Below are 18995 nucleotides of genomic sequence, written 5' to 3' on the forward strand. Positions count from 1 at the left end.
CCTTTGATCTTTCTTCTCCTTCTGGGACCCCTATTATGCGAAGATTGGGACGCTTTATATTATCCCATAGGTCCCTTATGCTATTTTCATTATTTTTTATTTGCTTATCTTGTAGTTCTTCTGAATAGGTGCTTTCTATTGCCCTGTCTTCTAGATCACTAATTCGTTCCTCTGCATTATCTAGTCGGCTTTGCACAGCTATTAGATCATTCCTCATCTCTGTCAATGAGTTTACCCATTCTACTTGGCTCTTCTTTATAGCTTCAATTTCATTTTTGACATATTTTATATCTCTAAACACTATCTCTTTTAATTCCTTCAGCAATTTGATCACTCCTTTTTTGAAATCTTGATCTAGTAGGCTATCGATGTCTGTTTCGTTGATCTTTCTTTCAGGGGATTTCTCTTGTTCTTTTAATTGGGAAAGGTTTTTCTGCTTCTTCATCTTGCTCATACCTCTTTGGCACTGTGGTTTATGGAGTATCAGTTGTTTATTTTGGTCCTTAAGGATTTTATCTATCTGATGCCTATTTAGGAATAGAACTTAGGAAAAAAAAAATAGAGAGAGAAAGAATTTTAAAAGAAGGGAGAAAGAGGGTTTGAAAACAGTGTATAATGAATAATAGAAGAGTGAGTTGAAGCAGAGTATTAATCGGGTTGAGACGTCCTTTTAAAACCTTTAAAAAAAAGGGGGGGGGGATGAATAGATGTATTTGAAACCTGTGTCTAATCAATAACAGGACATCAAAACCCAAGAGAAATAGAAATGAATTAAGAAGTAAAAATTAAGAGAGTAATAGAAAATAGAACAGGTAAAAGCAGATTTAAAAAAAAAAGGGGGGTGGGTTGTTGGTGTTCTCCTGGAGTCTGTGTGCTTTTAATGTGAAGTCTTTCTGTCTTCGTCCTGTTTTGGAAGCTCAGCTTGCTGTTTTCAGAGGCCCTCCGTTGGTGCCCTCTTCTGTGCTGCTCCCAGCACCTGTCGGCAAGCCGATTGCGCCTCCTCCTAACACTGGGTCAGGTGCAGCTCTCTGCTGTGGGTGGGCGGGTCGCTGCCCCTCCGCATGCCGCAGTCAGATGTTGCAGACTGGCCAGGTAGGAGGGCGGGTCGTGCCCCCTCCCAGCATCTCGGTCAGGGGCTGTGTTCCTGCCGGAAAGGCGGGGGGCCGCTCTCCCTCTACCTGTGCCACCGGTAGTTCTGCTGCTCTGTGTGGCTGCGCGATCCGCCTTGGTCGGCGCTCCGCGGGTGGGCTCGGGGAAGACCGAGGGACAGCCCTGTCCCTGCTCCGAGCCAAAACCCAGCTCCTTGTTTGTCTTTGTGGAGCAAGTTCTCTGAGGGACCAGGATGGAAGGATCCTATCTGCCCCGGGCTGCAGGCCAGTCTCAGTCTGGCCTTTGAGGCTGCTAAGCCCTTCGGTGCGGATGCAGGTTTCGCCCCCGCCCCCGCCTGGATGCTAAGCACTGGAGGATATGGCGGCTGTGCCTGCGCCCCGCCTCTCTTCCCCTGAAAAGTTTCCGCGGGTTTTCAGAGATGGGGGTATGCACCCTTCCCCCCGGAGCACATCAACCTTGCTGTTTTATGGAGGGCCCAGGTTGTTCTGCCCTGTGCACCCACAGCCACAGCGCGCAGCCCCTTGCGTTCCCCGGGGGCTGCCTCCGTGCAGCCGCCCCCGTCCTCCACCCGGCTTGTGCAGCCTGGCCCTGCCCGCGGCTGCCGGCCCACGTCTCAGGCTGGGTGTCGGGGGGACGCTCTGTGCCCATTTAACTTAGTTCTGTCAGTCAAGGGCTGCTCTGTACAGATCCGAGCCTCGGAGGCTCCCCCTCCGTCCCCCTGGCCTCTCAGTTGGAGAGGGGAGACTCAGCGAGCGAGCGCCAGTCCTCCTTTGCCGCTCCCTCCCCGCGGGACCCGTCCCTCGCTGCTTTGCCTTTTGTTCTTCCTTTTCTCCTACCAGATTTTTGGCGTCTTTATCTTTTGAAGAGGGCGATGTTCTGTCGGAGTTCCGCAGGTGCTCTGGTTGGCTGAGTGGGTCTGTAGATGTGGGTCTTGGTGTATTTGTGGGAGAGGGTGACCCGCGAGCGCCCTTCTACTCCGCCATCTTCTCCGTGGATCCGAGGGTGCCTTTGAAGAGGCAGAGTCATGAGCTTCTTTCCAGTCCCTGTGGCCTGGAGGGCCTTGACTGTTCAAGGTCTTACTTTCTCTCTCTGGGCCAGGAGGAAAAATTGTGACTCTGCTCTAGCTTCGGACCTGGCTGGTCTAGGGAGGCAAGCTGGCAGGATTTCATATTCATTTCCAGTACTTCTTTCTCAGGATCCTCCCCTAGAGGCTATAGACCTAAAAATTCAGTTCAGAGGGGCATCATACATACCAAGAAGGAAACAATAGCAAATTTAATAATTGGTGGTAGGTGGGAAAGTTTTTAGAAAAAATTATACTCTCCTCACACCTTATCCCAGACTAGATTCCAGCTAAAGAATTCAAATGAAATGTTTAAATAAAGCAATAAGATATTATTGAATATTTAACTGACCTCGGAATGGACAGTGATAAATTGGAATCTGAAATATTAAAATTCTACAAAGACTAAAGAGAAGGTGTTGCATGGCTGGAATTTTTTTTTAAGCAAATGGGGCAAAGAGTGAATATCCTTTATTTACATAGACTTTACCGATTAGCAATAGAAACATCCTAGTGGATAAAGGGTGAAGGATAGGAGCAATTTATAACTGGCCAATAAATCTGAAAAAAAAAAGTTCTATTTTTAATCAAAGTAAATGCAAAATTAAATAATAAAATATATTGTTCATTTGTCTAATTGGCAACACATTTTGAGGAATGATCATGTTCTTGGCTGGTAGAACTAGTGACATAATTTGCAGGGTCTAGTGCAAAATGAAAACGTGGCGCCCCCTGCTTAAAATAAGGAGAATCTCAAGACAATAGAAGAGAGCATTAAACTAAACTTGAGGCCTTTCTGAGGCTCTGTGTGACTGTACTGCTTACACACCTATGACGCTGGCCCTATTGACTGGCAAGATGGTTATGTAATCTTATATACTGAGTTTGGAAGAAGAAATTGGTGGAAGCCTTTGGGAGGGAAATTTCGCAGATTGTAGTAAGGACTTTTTAAAAAGTTCATACTCTTTGTCTAGCTAATTTCACTTTTAGGAATCTGTCCTAGAAGGAAACGATCAGAGATGTGGACGAACACTTAGTTTCAGTGATACTCAGCGCCTTACGGTTTATAATAATGGAAGAAAAAATGCCTTCAAACGTCAAGACTGCTGAATTATGTCATAGAAATAACAGGTGTATATTTTTTAGCGGGAAGGAGAAAAGAAAAAAAAATGTATCTCCAAAGTGGCAGTTTTGTTTGTGGCTTCATAGAGTGAATGCAGCTTTTATAGAAGAAAAATATTTTTTATTTTCCTGATCATAGGACACAGAAGGTTCACTGTAGGACATTTGAAATTAAAAAGTAGTTTTGAGGGAGGAAGTGAAAAATCACCTGTAAAAATAATTTACAGTCTCACTGCTCATAGATAACCCCTAGTACAGTATTTTGTTTTACTTCCCTTTTTCTTCCCAGTGCTTTATATGGTTAAGTATATATTCTATATTCAAGTTTGTTTCCTACTTTTCTTCTTTTTTAGTAAGGGGAGACTTCATTTGAAAGGATTATTGCATGGGGGTGGGGGGAGAGGGACTGTTGCCATAGGGAGCATGCAGGTGTGTGAAGAGTTAAGCAAAAAGTGTTTTCTTTTACAGAGAGGAGTAACATGGCGAGAAAATTTTTTGCCCTAAGCCCAGTCAGTTCTCAGGAAGGACTGCATGCTGGCCCAGGCTGAGAGTGGACCAAAGTTCAGAGGCCTGAAGAAGAGAAGCTTAACTGCAGTTTGTCCAGTTGATTAATGGGGACGAAACAATTCAGCTAATCATTTAAGGCAAAGAATGGGAATTTGTACGGTTAGTGTCTAGCTTTGTCTCTGGTCAGCAATGGGACATCCTTGAGTGTTAACCTGTTTCCTACTTTTTCACTTAATATTACAACCTAGAGGATTCTCCAACTATAAAACACAGCTAAAAAATTTAGTGAAATATACATACAGAAAAGGGCACAAACCATTAAGTAGATAGCTGTTTCCACAAAATGAACACAGTGTCCATGTCATGAGCGACTAGATTAAGAAAACTGAACATTACCAGCTTTCCAGAAATTCCGTATGTTGTCCCCTCCTGGTCATTACCACTGCCCCGCCATCCCAGTCCCAACTGTAACCACTGTTCTGACTTGTAACACCTTAGATTTGTCTTGCTTATTTGTGACCTATAAATAAATGGACTCATATAATGTGGGCCTCTTATTTTTGAGCCTGGTTTCTTTTGCTCAACAGCAGGGTACATCCATGTTCTCAGTTCTGTTTAGAACTCCACCGTGTGAGTGTACCGCTGTACTGTGGCTCCGTCTCCTAACACTTACTATTGTCTGATTTTTTTCATTTTCAGCATTCTGGAGGGTGTGTAGTGATATATCTCATTGTGGTTTTAATTCATACTTCTCTGATAACTAATGAAGTTGAGCCCTGTTTCACATATTTTCTGACCACTTATCTGTCTTCTTTTAGGCAGTACCTGCTCAGATCTTTTAACCTTTTTGCCCTTCTTTTGTCTGCTTCTTTCTTACTGATTTGTATGATTTTTAAATGTATTTTGCATGTGAATCCTGTCCTTTGTAGGATATATGTATTGTCAGGCTCTTTCCTCTTTCTGTATTAACTCATTTATTTTTTTGAAATGAAATTCTTCTGTGGCTCATCAGTTAGTTCAGTTTGTTGTGGTTTGGGGTTCAAGTCTCTTTTTCCTTCATTGCCATCTCTGAAATATTTCCAGCCTGTATCTGTGGGTCTTCCAGACCTGGGAATGTGACTGAGGAAGCATCCTGTCTGTAGATGTACAAATCTTTGTGAGTGTTCATTTTAGGCTTTTGTCTGAAGTGAGCTAACTTCCTCTGCTTCAAATGACCTCTGCTGGGCAGTCCTGACTGTGCAAGCCCTTTGTGAATCTCTCTGTAATTTCTGCAGGCCCTTTCCTCATCTGAGACAGCTCTGCCCGCCATCTTCCACAACAGTGGGCTCTGAAGCAGCCTGCCTTTTAGAGAACCTCTGTCCTTTGAAGGGCAAGCTATAGAGACGCTGTGCGTGGCGGAGGCTTTGGAGGCCTTGGGGGCCCGCTCTTTCTCCTGTGTGATCAAGAAGAGAGCCTAGAAAACATCCCTGTGAGAACCCAGGGGCTCCCCCAGGGGCTCCGAAAGCTCCTTGTCAAACGCTCAGGCATTTTCAGAACCAGCCAGTGGCCGGGCCTCACCAAGCTCTAAGCCAAATCCAGGAGCTCTGCTGGCAGTGGCTGCGGCCTGAGATCCACACCACGGAGCAGATGATGGAGCAGCTGGCGCTGCAGCAGTTTCTCAACACCCTGCCAAAGGAGCTTCAGACATGGGCGAGGCTGAGACAGCCCAGGAGCAGCAAGGAAGCAGCAAACCTGGTGGCAAGCTTGGTCCAGGCGTGCGAGGAGAAAGGTGAGAGGGCAAGGAGGCAACTGGCTGTCTGCGTTTATTGAACATTTGCTGTATGCCAGGCACCTAATAGCTGAATAAAAATTTGTTATGAAGGAATGAATTTTATAATCCAATCTAATCTGCCTAATCTCGTGTGGGATGAAAGAAATTTTGGGTTTGGCTTTTGCTTCTAATATTTATTATTTCTCTGAGAGTACCCCTTCTCTCCAGGTTCTCCCCCACCAATATTTCTTACTGAGCCTGAACTTTAGTGTCAACACAAAACAAAATAACACACACTGCCAAACAATGAGGGCATAAAATGTGGGAAATACGAGACCTAGAGATTTAACTTCTGCCTTGAAAACTCACGTTACTAGATTGGAACTGAGGGCATTTCAATAATGAGAGAAGAAAGCTGTTCACTCCTAATAGTCCTTTGAATAAAATCGATACTAAAAGTATTGTTTGGGTACATATAGAGAGAGACAAGGAGAGAAAGGCAAGGGAACAAGACTGGGGTGTGGAACAGTGGGGTGCGTTAAGTATATTTTAAAATGTAAATGAATACATTTAAAATAAACATGAGGGTCATGCATGCTGAATGCTGATAAAGCATGAATTAAGGATTATGATTAATCCAGTTCCGCACACCTGCATTCCTTACAAGACTTTTGAAGATGTTGGTGAACATGTTGGGCACTTAAAATGTATTATATTCTGGGTATTTTATAATAATTTATTTACTTCTCTTAATAGCTCTTCAAGTAGGTATTACCCTCCTTCCATAAATGAGAAAGGGGCACAAAGAAGTTGAGTAGCGTGCCTGTGGCCCCATGGTGAGTAAAGGCAGTCAGGATTCAGACTGTGTGACTGGCTCCAGCGTCGGTGCTCTTAGTCGAGCTGTTACACTGCCTCCAGCCGACACAGGGTTTTGTCGCACAGAGGTTATGAACTTGGCCAAGGGAGAGCTACTGATAGAGCTGCAATTCAGGGAAAACGAAAGAGCTCTAGGATGTGAGAGAGAAACGACATTGTACTTGAAATGAGACTGCAGGCAAGGAAGGCCTTCAAGGTTCAGGTTTCTGTAGGGAAGCTGGTGGTTGTCTTCTCCATCAATGAGTGAAAAAAATGTAGGAAAAGCTTAGTAATAAAAGACGTCATTTTAACAAATGCATACTGTGTACTTTACCTGTATAATGGTTCTTCCTTACAAGAGCCCGTAGAAGTGTAGGTGTTATCATCATTTCCATGCTGCAGCTGAGAAACTGAGGTTCCCTGGTGACTGAGGGACAGGGAGGTTAGGGCCACTGATGTAAATGAAGAGGGAGCTTGTGCTTTGTTTGGAAGGCACTGGGAAGCATTGGAGGGATCAGAGCTGGGCTTCTTCTTGGGACTTGCTGTACTGAACTGAGAAATGATTTCTGTAGTCTTTCTCTTGTCATAGGAAGTCCAGAACTGCTGCTCCCTCCATGGCAGGACGGGGTGGTGTGCGGGTGGCAGGCTACTCTGTGTCTGTGGGCGCTGCCAGACTGGACTCAGCTTCATGGTCACTGCTTTCTCCCTTCTAGTTTTCCCTGCTCAGGACCCTGTCCTTGCAGAAAAGAACACCAGAGAACACCGAAGGAAGAGCACAGACAGCGCTCCGGCCGTTAGACCTCAGGTGAGCCAGGCTGCCTTCCGACTCAGTTCTCCAGTCTGGGGACCTCTCCTTCCTGATTCCCAGACCTTCCCTATCCACTTAAACCATGGCCTCTCTTCCTGAAAGTCTTTATATAAACATCACCTAACTGAGCCTTTCCCTGGCTTCCATATCAAACATGTTCTTCCGACTCTTGTTTTTCCCCTTTCCTGCTTTATTTTTCTCTGTCACACTTATCACCACCCCACATACGATATCTAACTTTTTCCTTCTCTTTCTGTCTTGAATCAATTTCTATTTGTGTGGTGTCCCCTTTTATCTCCACTTTTGGCTTCTTCACGTGGCTGTACTGTTACTATGCTCCTTTTATATGTGAGGTAAGTGGCAGCCATTACAGGCACATGATGCTGTTAGGAGGTTTCCCTTTTTTTTTAATGTGCTCCTTGATGTTCTTGTTAAATCACTTTTTGAAGTCTAGAGGAAATTAGTATACTGCAGTTCCTTCAGAACCAGAAAAAATTAATGGGAGGAGGGTAATGATTAGGGGAAAAAATGTCTAAAAATGCTCCTTGAGGGAGAGATAAGGGGACAAAAGTTGAGAAACTGTGTTCTAGATGATCTGTACCTGAGAGTAGCTCTCTGTCCCTACGATGTCCATGTCAAGGATCCCACGTGCAGATGCCCACAGGGACTGCTGAGGAATATAAATGAATTTATAAGTAGGTGGATTATGAGAAAGTAGGGGGCACCTGCTCCATCTAAGAGGCAGCTGTGACTCAGCTTTAGCTGATGGTGCCATGTGAGAATGTGCGCCTAGTGCCCCAGGTCTTTTGATTTTTTAAAGAGAAGCCAGAAACCCAGTGAATAATATGAAATCTACAGTTTTTTTTGATGCTGGCAGCTGATATGAATTTTGAAAAGAGTAAAAAACCCATGTGAGCCAAATAAATGCCTCTAAGAGCTGGACAGCCAGTACATGCCCCCTGGTGTAAGTCAGATGTTCATTGATCTGCGCGCTGTTTCTGTGAAAACACGAGAGAGAGATACTAGTAAAATTGGGTATCATGGTCTTACATAGTCTTTTTTTTTTTGGCACTTGATTGTGCTGTTTTATTTATTTATTTATTTATTTATTTATTTATTTATTTATTTATTTATTCATTCATTCATTCATTCATTCATTCAATTTTTCAGGAAGGCCTATCTTTTTTAGAATACATTTTTTACTGAAGTATAGTCAGTTTACAATGTTATGTCAATTTCTGGTGTACAGCACAATACTTCAGTCATATAGGAACATACATATATATATTTTCATTTTGCATATTCTTTCACCATAAGTTACTACAAGATATTGAATATTGTTCCCTGTGCTATACAGTATAAACTTGTTGTTTATTTATTTTACATATATTAGTAATATATATATTAGTAATGCAGTTAGTATATGCATTATTCTCTTGTTAGTTCATGTGTGTAAGCCTTTTTTTTCCCAGTTAAGATTACAAATCATAGCAGGCAGAGTCCCATCTTTTATTTCTTTTTCTTTAACATTTTTTATTGCATTATAGTCATTTTACAATGTTGTGTCAAATTCCAGTGTAGAGCACAATTTTTCAGTTATATATGAACATACATACATTCATTGTCACATTTTTTTTTCTCTGTGAGCTACCACAAGATCTTGTATATATTTTCCTGTGCTATACTGTATAATCTTGTTTATCTATCACTATATACAAATTTTGAACTCCTAGTCTATCCCTCCCACCTCCCCTGGCAACCACAAGTTTGTATTTTATGTCTATGAGTCTGCTTCTGTTTTGTATTTATGTTCTTTTTTTTTTTTTTTTTTTTTTTTTTAGATTCCACATATGAGCGATCTCATATGGTATTTTTCTTTCTCTTTCTGGCTTACTTCACTTAGAATGATATTCTCCAGGAACATCCATGTTGCTGCAAATGGCATTACGTTTTCAGTTTTCATGGCTGAATAGTATTCCATTGTATAAATATACCACATCTTCTTTATCCAGTCATCTGTCAATGGACATTTAGGCTGTTTCCACGTCTTGGCTATTGTAAATAGAGCTGCTATGAACATTGGGGTGCAGGTGTCATTTTGAAGTAGGGTTCCTTCTGGATATATGCCCAGGAGCGGGATTCCTGGGTCATATGGTAAGTCTATTCCTATTCTTTTGAGGGATCTCCATACTGTTTTCCACAGTGGCTGCACCAAACTGCATTCCCACCAGCAGTGTAGGAGGGTTCCCTTTTCTCTACAGCCTCTACATAGTCTTTTAATAACTGCTTTTTACGTTCACCCTTCGGTTACCAAGATTGCTTCATGTAACTGTAGTTAATTAGTTTGTATTGCTGAAATATTATTCCATTGTATGGCTATACTATATAATACACTATCTCCTCTACTATAAATGAATGTTTGGATCTTTTCTAGATTTTGGATGTTCTAAGCAGCACTGTGATGAACATGTCTGTCTCTAAGCGCACATGAGCAAATACACCTAGGAATAGAATTTCTCAGTCCAAAGTGGTTTACTAATTCACATTTTCCTTAGCATCTCATAAGAGGTCCCAAAGGGCCACATTCCAGATAATATTTGGTATTGTCAGACTTTTTAATCTTTGCTTTATACCTCTGAATGGGTGTAAAATTGTACTTTGTCATTTTGAAATGCATTTCTTGCTTATTAGTAAGGTTGAGTATTGCTTCATATTTAGAGCTCTCTGTTTCTTACAGATGAGCCACTGTGGCTTCACCTGTCTACCCTCAGAAAGCCTGTAAGGAAGAACCAGAGCCAGAACTTAAACCCACCTCTGATTCCTGAGGCTGAGGCACACTGCCAGCCTTTAATTATCTGCATTTTTTCTTTCTTTATAAAGTGATTCAAAAGGATCTTTCTTCTCCAACCCAAATCTGAGACAGAAACTGTCTCAGAAATGTTCCCACTTCTCTCAGACTACAAGACACAGAAAGGTGTATTGCTAGGTCCTTGAAACCTCTGGATTAGAACACTTGGATTAGAAGCTTTCTGCTTGTCTGAGTGTCTGCTTCATGGTCACTCCTCTCTCATCAGACGCCATTCCCCCCCTCAGGATAATTCCTGGATTTCGATCATTTAGGAGTGTTTCATTTCAGGAGTTGGTGACTTTCAAGGATGTGGTTGTGGACTTCAGTCCAGAAGAGTCAACCTACCTTAGTGCTGCTCAGAGGCATCTCTACCGGGAGGTGATGCTGGAGAACTACAGGAACCTGGTGTCCCTGGGTGAGTGGTGACGGCCTGAACTGTCTCAGACGCCGCCGTATGTCCCCTGGGGGCAAGGTTGCTGGAGACAGGCTTCATTTCTCTTCTGTGTGAATTTTCATCTTCCTTATTATCTCAGAGTTTCTGGAACTCAGGCTAGGAGCTCCCGTGGATACAGGACAGAACCCCCAAGTTATGAGTTTCCTTCGACAGGGCACCAGTTCCCTAAACCCGACATTATCTCACGGCTGGAAGAGGAGGAGGCTTGCGCAGCGGAGGGAGACGGCAGCGCAGTGATGTGTCCAGGTGAGCGAGGAGTGACGGGAGGCCCTGGGGACAGTTGTGGGAGGGCAACCCCAGTCAGCAGGAGGGGGCCAGTGCTGTCCTCAAAGCCCGCTCAGCTTGGGGAGAAGGCGGCAGGTGCCCTCGCCTCAGGGGCTCGCGCGACTTGACCACCCCTTGTGCGCTCAGTCCTTCCTTTCATCTGTCCGAAGCGCCTCTCTTCCTGCAGCTTGAGTTCCTCTCCTGCCCAGCTCCAGGGAGGCCAGTTTCCCTTTTCTCTAGTGTTCCACCGCTGTATGCATTCGTGCCTTTCCCCAGCAGCACGAATCAAAGGGCTTTCCTCTCTAGCTGAGATAAGCAAAAGCCTTGGCGTGATACCGCTTCTCTTCCTGGCTGCTTCCCGTTGTCCCTCATGGCAGCTCCTCAGACTTGTTGACACCCAAGCCCGCTCTTCCCTCCTGAGCTCCCTACGGTCTGGTTTCCGACCCCCACCTCTGCCCCCGCCAACAGACACTCATACTGTGTTCTAAAACTTCCCCAGAAGGTTCCCACTGACACACTTTTGTCCCAAAGACAAGAAACTTCTAGACTTTACTTCCCCAAACTCTGTAGCTACAGTATAATAATGTTTACCATCTTTATGAAATCCTCCTCTTTGAATTGGGTCACCATGTGTATCAGCCAGGATCATCACTGTCCTTCAGTTGCTGTGAAAGAAAACCACACCCAAACTGGTATAAGCCACAGGCGGATCATCAGCTTATGATGCTGGACAGCTGGGCTTGAGGGCGGTCGGATGTAGGGCTCAGTGATGTCATTACGGACCACTGGTTTCATTTTCTCTCTTCACTCTGCCAACAGGTCATAAATATGCTTTCTTGTTTCTGTCTGAAGGGCAGGCATGTCCAAGGAGCATTCTCCAGAGTGAGGAAGCTGCTTTTCCAGAAGCCCTTGCACACCTGTCCTCGTTTCCCACTGTTGCGTGTTGGGCCACATCCCATCCCCGAACTAGTAGCTGTGCCCAGTCTGGTGCTAAGTGAGACAGCCCTCCCTGCCTTTCCCCACGCGGGCAGAGAGGTGGTTGCCCAAATGAAGTTCAGGGACCTACCAGGGACGCCTCTGCCTGCCTCTCTGTTTCCTTCATTGCCTTCTCTTCTTTACTGTAGTTTGTTCGTTCATTCGTTTATTTATACAGTCGTTCCACAGAGATGTATTGAGCTTCCGTGGTGGGCCAGGCATTCTCTCACACAGACAGAATCTCTTCATGGAGCTTGCGTTCCAACAGGGGTGATGCCTGATGAACAGACAAATAGAGTCAGAGTGTGAAGCAGACAGAGTGGCATGTGGGAGGCTGCTTGAGATGGGGTCAGCAGGAAAGGCCTCGCTGAGGAGGATGTGAGTGAGACGAGAAGGAGCCCCACAGAATCTTGAGGAGGAGTGTTGCCGGTGGGGGGACAGCACCCAGCAAGGCCCCGAGGTTGGAACGAGCTTGGGGGTTCCCCAAACAGAAAGGGGAGCTCTGTGGTCTGAAGTGGAAGGCGGTGCAAGATCTGCTTGGAGTCACGCTAATTAAAATGACATAGAATTTAAATGTAGTTTCTCAGTCAACCAGGCACGTTTCAGGTGCTCACCAGCCGCATGAGCCTGAATCGCTGCTGTGTCGACTCCAAAAATACGGACCATTTGCGTCACTGCAGGGCGTTCTGCTGGGCGGCACTGTTCTGGAAAGATCCCTCTGGCTGTTCTCTGGAAAATGGGCTTTAGGTGGGCCAGCAGAGAAGCCATTTGGGAGTCTGGAAGTCCAGCAGCCTAGAGCTGGCAGAGGCCGGTGCTGTGACTGCAGAGCGGTTGGCTCTGAGGTGTCCTGTGAGCGTAGACCTGGTGGAATGGGACACTGGCCGCGCGGCAGGGCGAGGAGCAGGCCTCGGGGGACTGGGCTGCCTCTCCGTCTTCCACGCTGAGTCCTCTCTCCGAGGACTATTCCTAAGCGATGTAATCTATTGTGATCCCTTTATAAAGCACAGACTTCTGACCATCTCTTACCACCTTCAAAATAAAATCCAAACTTCTAGCAAAACATTTAAATCCTTCCCAGTCTGGCCTAAAATTCACATCCCAGCCTTGTCTCTCACAGACACTCCAGGTGAAAACCTGTGTGGCTGGCTCCCCAGGACTGTGTACTTTCACAGCTCAGCGTCTTTGCTCAGGGTCTTGTAAAGCTTGCACCCCCGTCATGGCTTCCTGAGTCCCAGTGCCATCCCGTCTGCTAAGCATTTCCTGCTCCTCCGTGGACTCGGTTCCCCCATCTCTTCTCCCACAGTCATTGATGGTCTGACTAGAGCCCTTTCTGCAGACTTGTGATGACCATCTGGTTGGATAATGCCTTGCTCAAAAGAGGTGTTCAATAAATGTTGAACTGAAGGGAATGGGGTAAGACAAGAGACTGGGAACCAAGAACAGAGTTAAAGTCCTTTTGCTTCCTTCTGAGCAAGAGGCTGTTGACATGTTCATTCCGGTGTTTCCCCACTGGTCCTGCAGAACTATGGAAGCAGACATTCTTTTTTAAAAAAGTGTTCCGGAGTGAGATGAGTTTGAGAAACGCCGTGTACTGTACTTCTCTTTGAGATCTGAGATGCCAGTTACAGGTCTGGAGAGTCCTACAGGAGTGAAACCTGCTGGACTTAAATCATACAGTATCTGCCAGATTGACTTGACAGTGGAGTCCTTTTATGGCCACAGTGATCAGTTCTTCAGAAGAGTGGTGACCTGCCGACCGTGGTCTGGAAAGTGCTGACAAACCCCAGTCCCAGCTCTTTCTCTGGTCTCTTCTGCATTCTCCTGTGTCTGCATCTTTGTCAGGTTCAGTCCTCCTGAATGGTCTCTCTTCTGCCTCATTCTCACCCTTCCTTGCTTACCATGCTTTCCATCCTTCTCCCATTCTCTCCTAAGTTTCCCAGAAAACTCTCAAACCTCCATAAGGACTATTCTGTTATTTTTGGTCTCTTCTGTTTCTACTATAGTGATGTGTCTCTCTGCATAAAAAAGTAGAGGAACTTTTACGTTTCTTTTAGATTTGGAGAAAAAACCTGAAACCAAAGATCTGACTCCAAAGCAAAGCTTGCCTATAGAAAAGTCATCCTCAGGGGCAGGAGTGGAGGATTTGGAGGTAGGTAACTTCTCACGTGCCCATGGAGGAGAGTCTTCTCCTGATCATCCATTGGATTTGCACCAGATGAACCAGGAGAAACTTTTGAGTCCTGTTAGAATGAGTGACCCCAAGACCCTTGCTCAGGAAAGAAGCCATGACAGCGATGAATTTGAGAGAAGCTCAGATCTTACTAAACAGTCAGAGGGTCTTCTAGGAAAGGACCCCCAGAAATGCACCACTTCTGGAATTTGCACAAGTCCCCAGCCGGTGGACTGTGGGCCTTTCCTCCAAGAGGACAAACCCAGCAGGTGTGAACTTCGTGAAAGAAGCTTTAGTACCCAGATGGCCCGCGAGAGGCACGAGCAGACCCACACGGGGAAGAAACCCTTTGAGTGTGACCGGTGTGGCGAAGCCGTCTACCTCATGCCACACCCCACCAGACATCAGAAGACCCATTCCGGGGAGAAGGCCCCTGGATGCAATGAAGGTGGAAGGTCTCTCATCCCACAGGCAAATATCTGTGGCCTCGTGGGAACGCACAGTCAGGAGGACTACTACGAATGTTTGCAGTGTGGCAGAGCTTTTGTCCAGGACGTGCATTTTTTTCAGCATCTCAAAGCTCATGAGGCAGAAAAAGCCCTTCCACCTGTGTTGCCCCGCAACAAGACGTACTTAATTCGATATCAGCGGAAACATGGCTACATTGGAGAGAGAGCCTGTCAGTGTTGTGACTGTGGCAAAGCTTTCGGTCGGAGTTCACATCTCATTCAACACTATCGAATTCATGCTCAACAGAGGCCTTACCAGTGTCAGCTATGTGGGAAGTGTTTCAGCCGACCCTCACACCTCACTCAACATTATCAACTCCATTCTCAACAGAGAACCACTGAGTGCAATTACTGCTGAAAAACCTTCAGTCAGAACCTTGTCAACATCTTTGACTTTCTCCTAGAGAGAGACCCTTTGAGTGCTCTGAATACGAGAAGGCCTTCCACCAGCCCTCACGCTGTTTTAACAGTTGGAAGAGTCGTCGTGGTGTCATCAGAAAACAGCGACTGGTTACAAGAGTATAGAACAAGCTTTTTGCAGAAGGAGAGTCAGCACATGTGTCAGTCACCCAGGAAAATACCTTACAAAGAATTTTTTTGTTGTGTAGGAAAGACATTAATAGATTTTTCCCTTCTTTGGTGGTATCCATAAAATGGAGAACATTATTTTGACATCTCAACAAAAACTTTTGGCTGGAATTGGGCTCAAGACAGGAATTCTGTTGCCTGAGTTTTTATAGAAGTGTTTATGTACAGTATCTTTACCATACGGGAGGTATGGGCACAGGACATGATAAAAAGATTCTTGAAGTGTGTCTGTACTGATCCATCCACCAAGCTGAAGTAACTGGTGATACGTTTACATAGTACCTCATAATTTGCAAAGCACTGCCATATATGTTATTTGATATTTTAAGGAATGCTGCGTGTATGTACCTAGTGTGAGGATATTTTTTCAGAAGTAGCAAACTTGAAACTCCAGGTTGTCATTTGATTTGACCTAGGTTGTAAGTGATGGGGCAGGAACTGAACCCAGGTTTGGTTTGGTGTGGTTTTTGAGATTCCGTGAGATTTGTCTCATATCTTGATGTTCAACCCAGGTGTTTATATTCCTGCCAATCCTCTTTGAAGAAAAGGTATGAGACTGACTGCAGCCATCTTCCTTTTCAGTGATCCCAACATTGTTTCACAGCAAATCAGATGGGGACACCTGTAGTGTCAGGGCTCAGAGAGCTTTGTCAGGGTGAAGTTCTGATAACCAAAGTGGTTATCGTGATTTAGGATAAGATGATGAATTTTTGAGACACTGAATCAGGGAACTTTTTTTGCTAAACACTTCCTTGTAATTGCTCTCGTAGAGCATAAGCCGCTACTGATCAAGCAGAACTTCTGTGCAGTTTTCCGTAGTCATTTGGGGATTTGGGGGTGTCTTATTTTTCTTTGTTTCCCTCTCCTTCCTTTTAAAACATGCTGTTTGAAAACAGTATTTCTGCTTTTCTTGGACTCTGACATTATCCGCACAGCCAGCTTCACCTAAAATCCCAATTCTCTGCTGGACTTTGTTCTTTTAAAGTGTGAGCCCTGCATTGCACTAAAAACCTCTTTGAGACCATATGGCTATGATGTGAAAGTTTTCCATCGCTGACCTGAGTGATGGTCAGATGCAGAGGTGCCTGGGAGCCGGCTGCACCTGGAGTCCCAGAACCGGATTCCTTGCCTGGAGGGCGAGTTGCTGCCGTCGTTACTCACTGCCCTGCTTTTTCTTGTCCAGCCATTTTTGAGGTTGATCTGGGATGTGTAGCTCCAAAGTCATGGACTTAAGAACAGACATGACTTGTTAGACCCTGCCCCAGCCCCGTGGGCGCCAGCTGCACTGTTCCTCTTCTTCATTTGCCAAGTTCTTGAGGAAACAGCCCTCGCTGGCTGGCCCTGTCTTCCCGCCACAGCCTGCCCCCCGAGCCGCTGCACATCGGTGTCTCGTCCTGCCGCCGCCACCATAGAGGGACTTGTGGTCGGTGCATCTTACTGTTGATGGCGCTATTCAACCTTGATTTGTTTCTCATTGTGATTAATACATATCTTGCTGGAGAAACTTTGAGACTGCAAGGATCTAGTTTCTCCTCAGACTTTTACCTACTAAATTCTAACATCCAGCAAGTGGGTCTTACCTACAGCCATTTTTACTCTGTAGTATTATGGTGATTTTTTACTTTCCTTCATTCCTTCTACATTTAGTAATTAGAATGGACCTGTGAGAAAGAGTTGTCCTCCCTATTTATTCAGTTATTTATTTGTGTCAGTATGGATTCATGGATATTTATTTTATTCTATGGACTGTAATTCAATACTATCATTATTTATTTTGTTCAAATTGTTCCAGCTCTGGCCACTGGGAGTCCTTGCAAGTTGGCTCTGGTGCCTTTTCACAGATCCCATCCTCTCTGAACACTTCTTTTCCCCCCTCTCATTTCTCCCCTTCACCTGCAGGAGTGTCCTGTCATGCCTTTATGACAGTCTCTACCTCATCACTGTCTTGGGAAATCTGCTTCCTTCCCCAGGGTCATAGGTTTACTCAGGCCCTTATCAATCTGTCATTTCATGTCTTCCTCCCCATTTTCTGCTAAATCTACATTCTACCTGGATTGTTATTTACTTAACATGTTTTCTTTTCAATTGTGTCATCTCTGTTGTTTTTTAAGTTCAATACATCTACTTAAAGGGGAAAATTTTAAATCAGCTCAAACAAAGCATTTTACCCAGATCACAATCAGAGTTTCCCAGTCATTCTCCAGATGTCCTTTTACAGGAGGCTAGTTTGAATCCAGATCCAAAAACATGGTCCGTCGATTGCATTTGGTTGTCTGACTCTTGAGTCTGTCTTAACCTAAAGCAGTCTCCTTTCACTGTTTTTAATGCCTTGTGTAACCCCGAGAATAATGTAGAAATATACTTCCCTCTGCTCCCCATCCAATTCCTAATATGTCTAACAGTTTTAGTATTCCTCTTATACTCAGGCTTAATTCTTTTAAATTAGAAGCACTCATTGAAAAAGATTTTAATTGTGGTAAGAAACACGTAACATAAAATCAGCCATCTCAAACATTTTAAAGTGTACAATTCAGTAGTGTTAAGTATAGTCACCTTATTGTGCAGTGGATCCTCAGGACCTTTTCATCTTGCAAAACTTAAACTCTATATCCATTAAACATTAACTCCCCATTTCTGCCTCCCTCTGGCCCTGGCAGCCATCATCCTAGCACTCATTTTTTCCTTTAAAGCTTTGTGTAATAATGCAAATAATACTGGGAGAAACTGGGTCAGCTGTCCTTCAGAATGTCCCCCTTCTGTTTGTGTCTGTTTGCTTCCTGTGATATCCTTAAGCTTCTTCCTCTCTCCTCTGTGTTTTCTGTAAACGGGTTAGCTCGAGACTCTGGAGACTTAATTAGATTCAGCTTCAGCTTCTTTGGCAAGAACAGCTAATAGGTAGTTTTGTGTCCTTTATGTCATTCCGTCAAGGTGCTTGTGATGTTGGCTTTTCCCGAAGGCCCAGCCTTTTAAAATCATTCTCCAAGCCCCGGCCCCATTCCCAGGCAGTGAGGCTTCAGAGCTTTCACTGGCACTGGATTCTTCATGGTCCACCTGCTTTAGTTCCTTACCTCTTCTATAGGCTTTTTTCTACATGCCTCCCTCCGTTACTCCACCCCGGTCTTTAGATACTTGAATTAAGAGGTGGTAGAGACGCCTCGAGGGGTCCGGTGGGGGCCATTTGTTGAGGACCGTGCCCCAGGCCTTCAGGCTTCTCAAAGAGCCTTAACTCGAGAAAATCAGGGAGCACCAGCCTTGACTTTGTTCTGATGCCTCTTTCATGCCACAAATGGCGGTGGTGACACCACGGACAGTGAACTCTTCCTGCCACCCCTGGACGATCTGGAGCTTATGGAACACACACAAGGCACTGTCTACGTGTTCTACAGGCTGTGCTCGAGCCAGCCATGACGGGGGGCCTCCGCTGTTACTTGACTTTCAGCTGCTGCTCTCCTCACTGCTGCCCTGGGGGCCCCGGGGACAGTGTTTTCCCCACCCAGTTCAGGTGTATCGGCCAGTTCGTGCACTGCTCTTGTATTCAGGTTGATTTTTTTTAAATTTAGAAACATTCATGTTCTAAGCTTTTTTTTTTTTTTTTTTTTGGTAAATATGCAAGTAATACATATTCCTTGAAGAAATGTAAAAGATACATGTTTGGGTTTATTGGGGTTTTTGTGGGGAATATTTGTATTTCCCTGTCCTGGATATACTTGCTGCTAAGAGGGGTGTAACTTGTCCAGATCCTTTTCCTATGTGTAGATTTACATAGATTTTAAAATATAAAATAGAATCATACCATTAACACTGTTTTAAAGGCTATGACTTTTATTCTGATAGATCGTGAACATCTTCCCATATTCATAAATACATCCCTCAGTTTCATCTTTCAGGACTGCCTGGTACTTGGTTGAATAGGTATGGCCTAACTTATTTCACTGGACTTCCAGGGTTGGAAATGGGGTTGCTTCTTTTATC

General features: G+C 44.7%; 1 protein-coding gene across 1 annotated transcript; it reads left to right on the forward strand.

Annotated features, from left to right (window-relative positions):
* Positions 1–3718: 3718 nt before the first annotated feature.
* Positions 3719–14976, forward strand: ZIM2 (zinc finger imprinted 2). Its single transcript, XM_032487360.1, has 8 exons — positions 3719–3724; positions 5077–5122; positions 5295–5570; positions 7121–7300; positions 9953–9993; positions 10241–10478; positions 10671–10763; positions 13811–14976. Exons 1-8 carry the CDS (start codon positions 3719–3721, stop codon positions 14791–14793), a joined length of 1863 nt encoding a protein of 620 aa, XP_032343251.1. The 3' UTR covers positions 14794–14976.
* The last annotated feature ends 4019 nt before the right edge of the window (positions 14977–18995 follow it).

This window comes from Camelus ferus, chromosome 9, assembly GCF_009834535.1.
Source record: "Camelus ferus isolate YT-003-E chromosome 9, BCGSAC_Cfer_1.0, whole genome shotgun sequence".
Lineage (NCBI taxonomy): Eukaryota > Metazoa > Chordata > Mammalia > Artiodactyla > Camelidae > Camelus > Camelus ferus.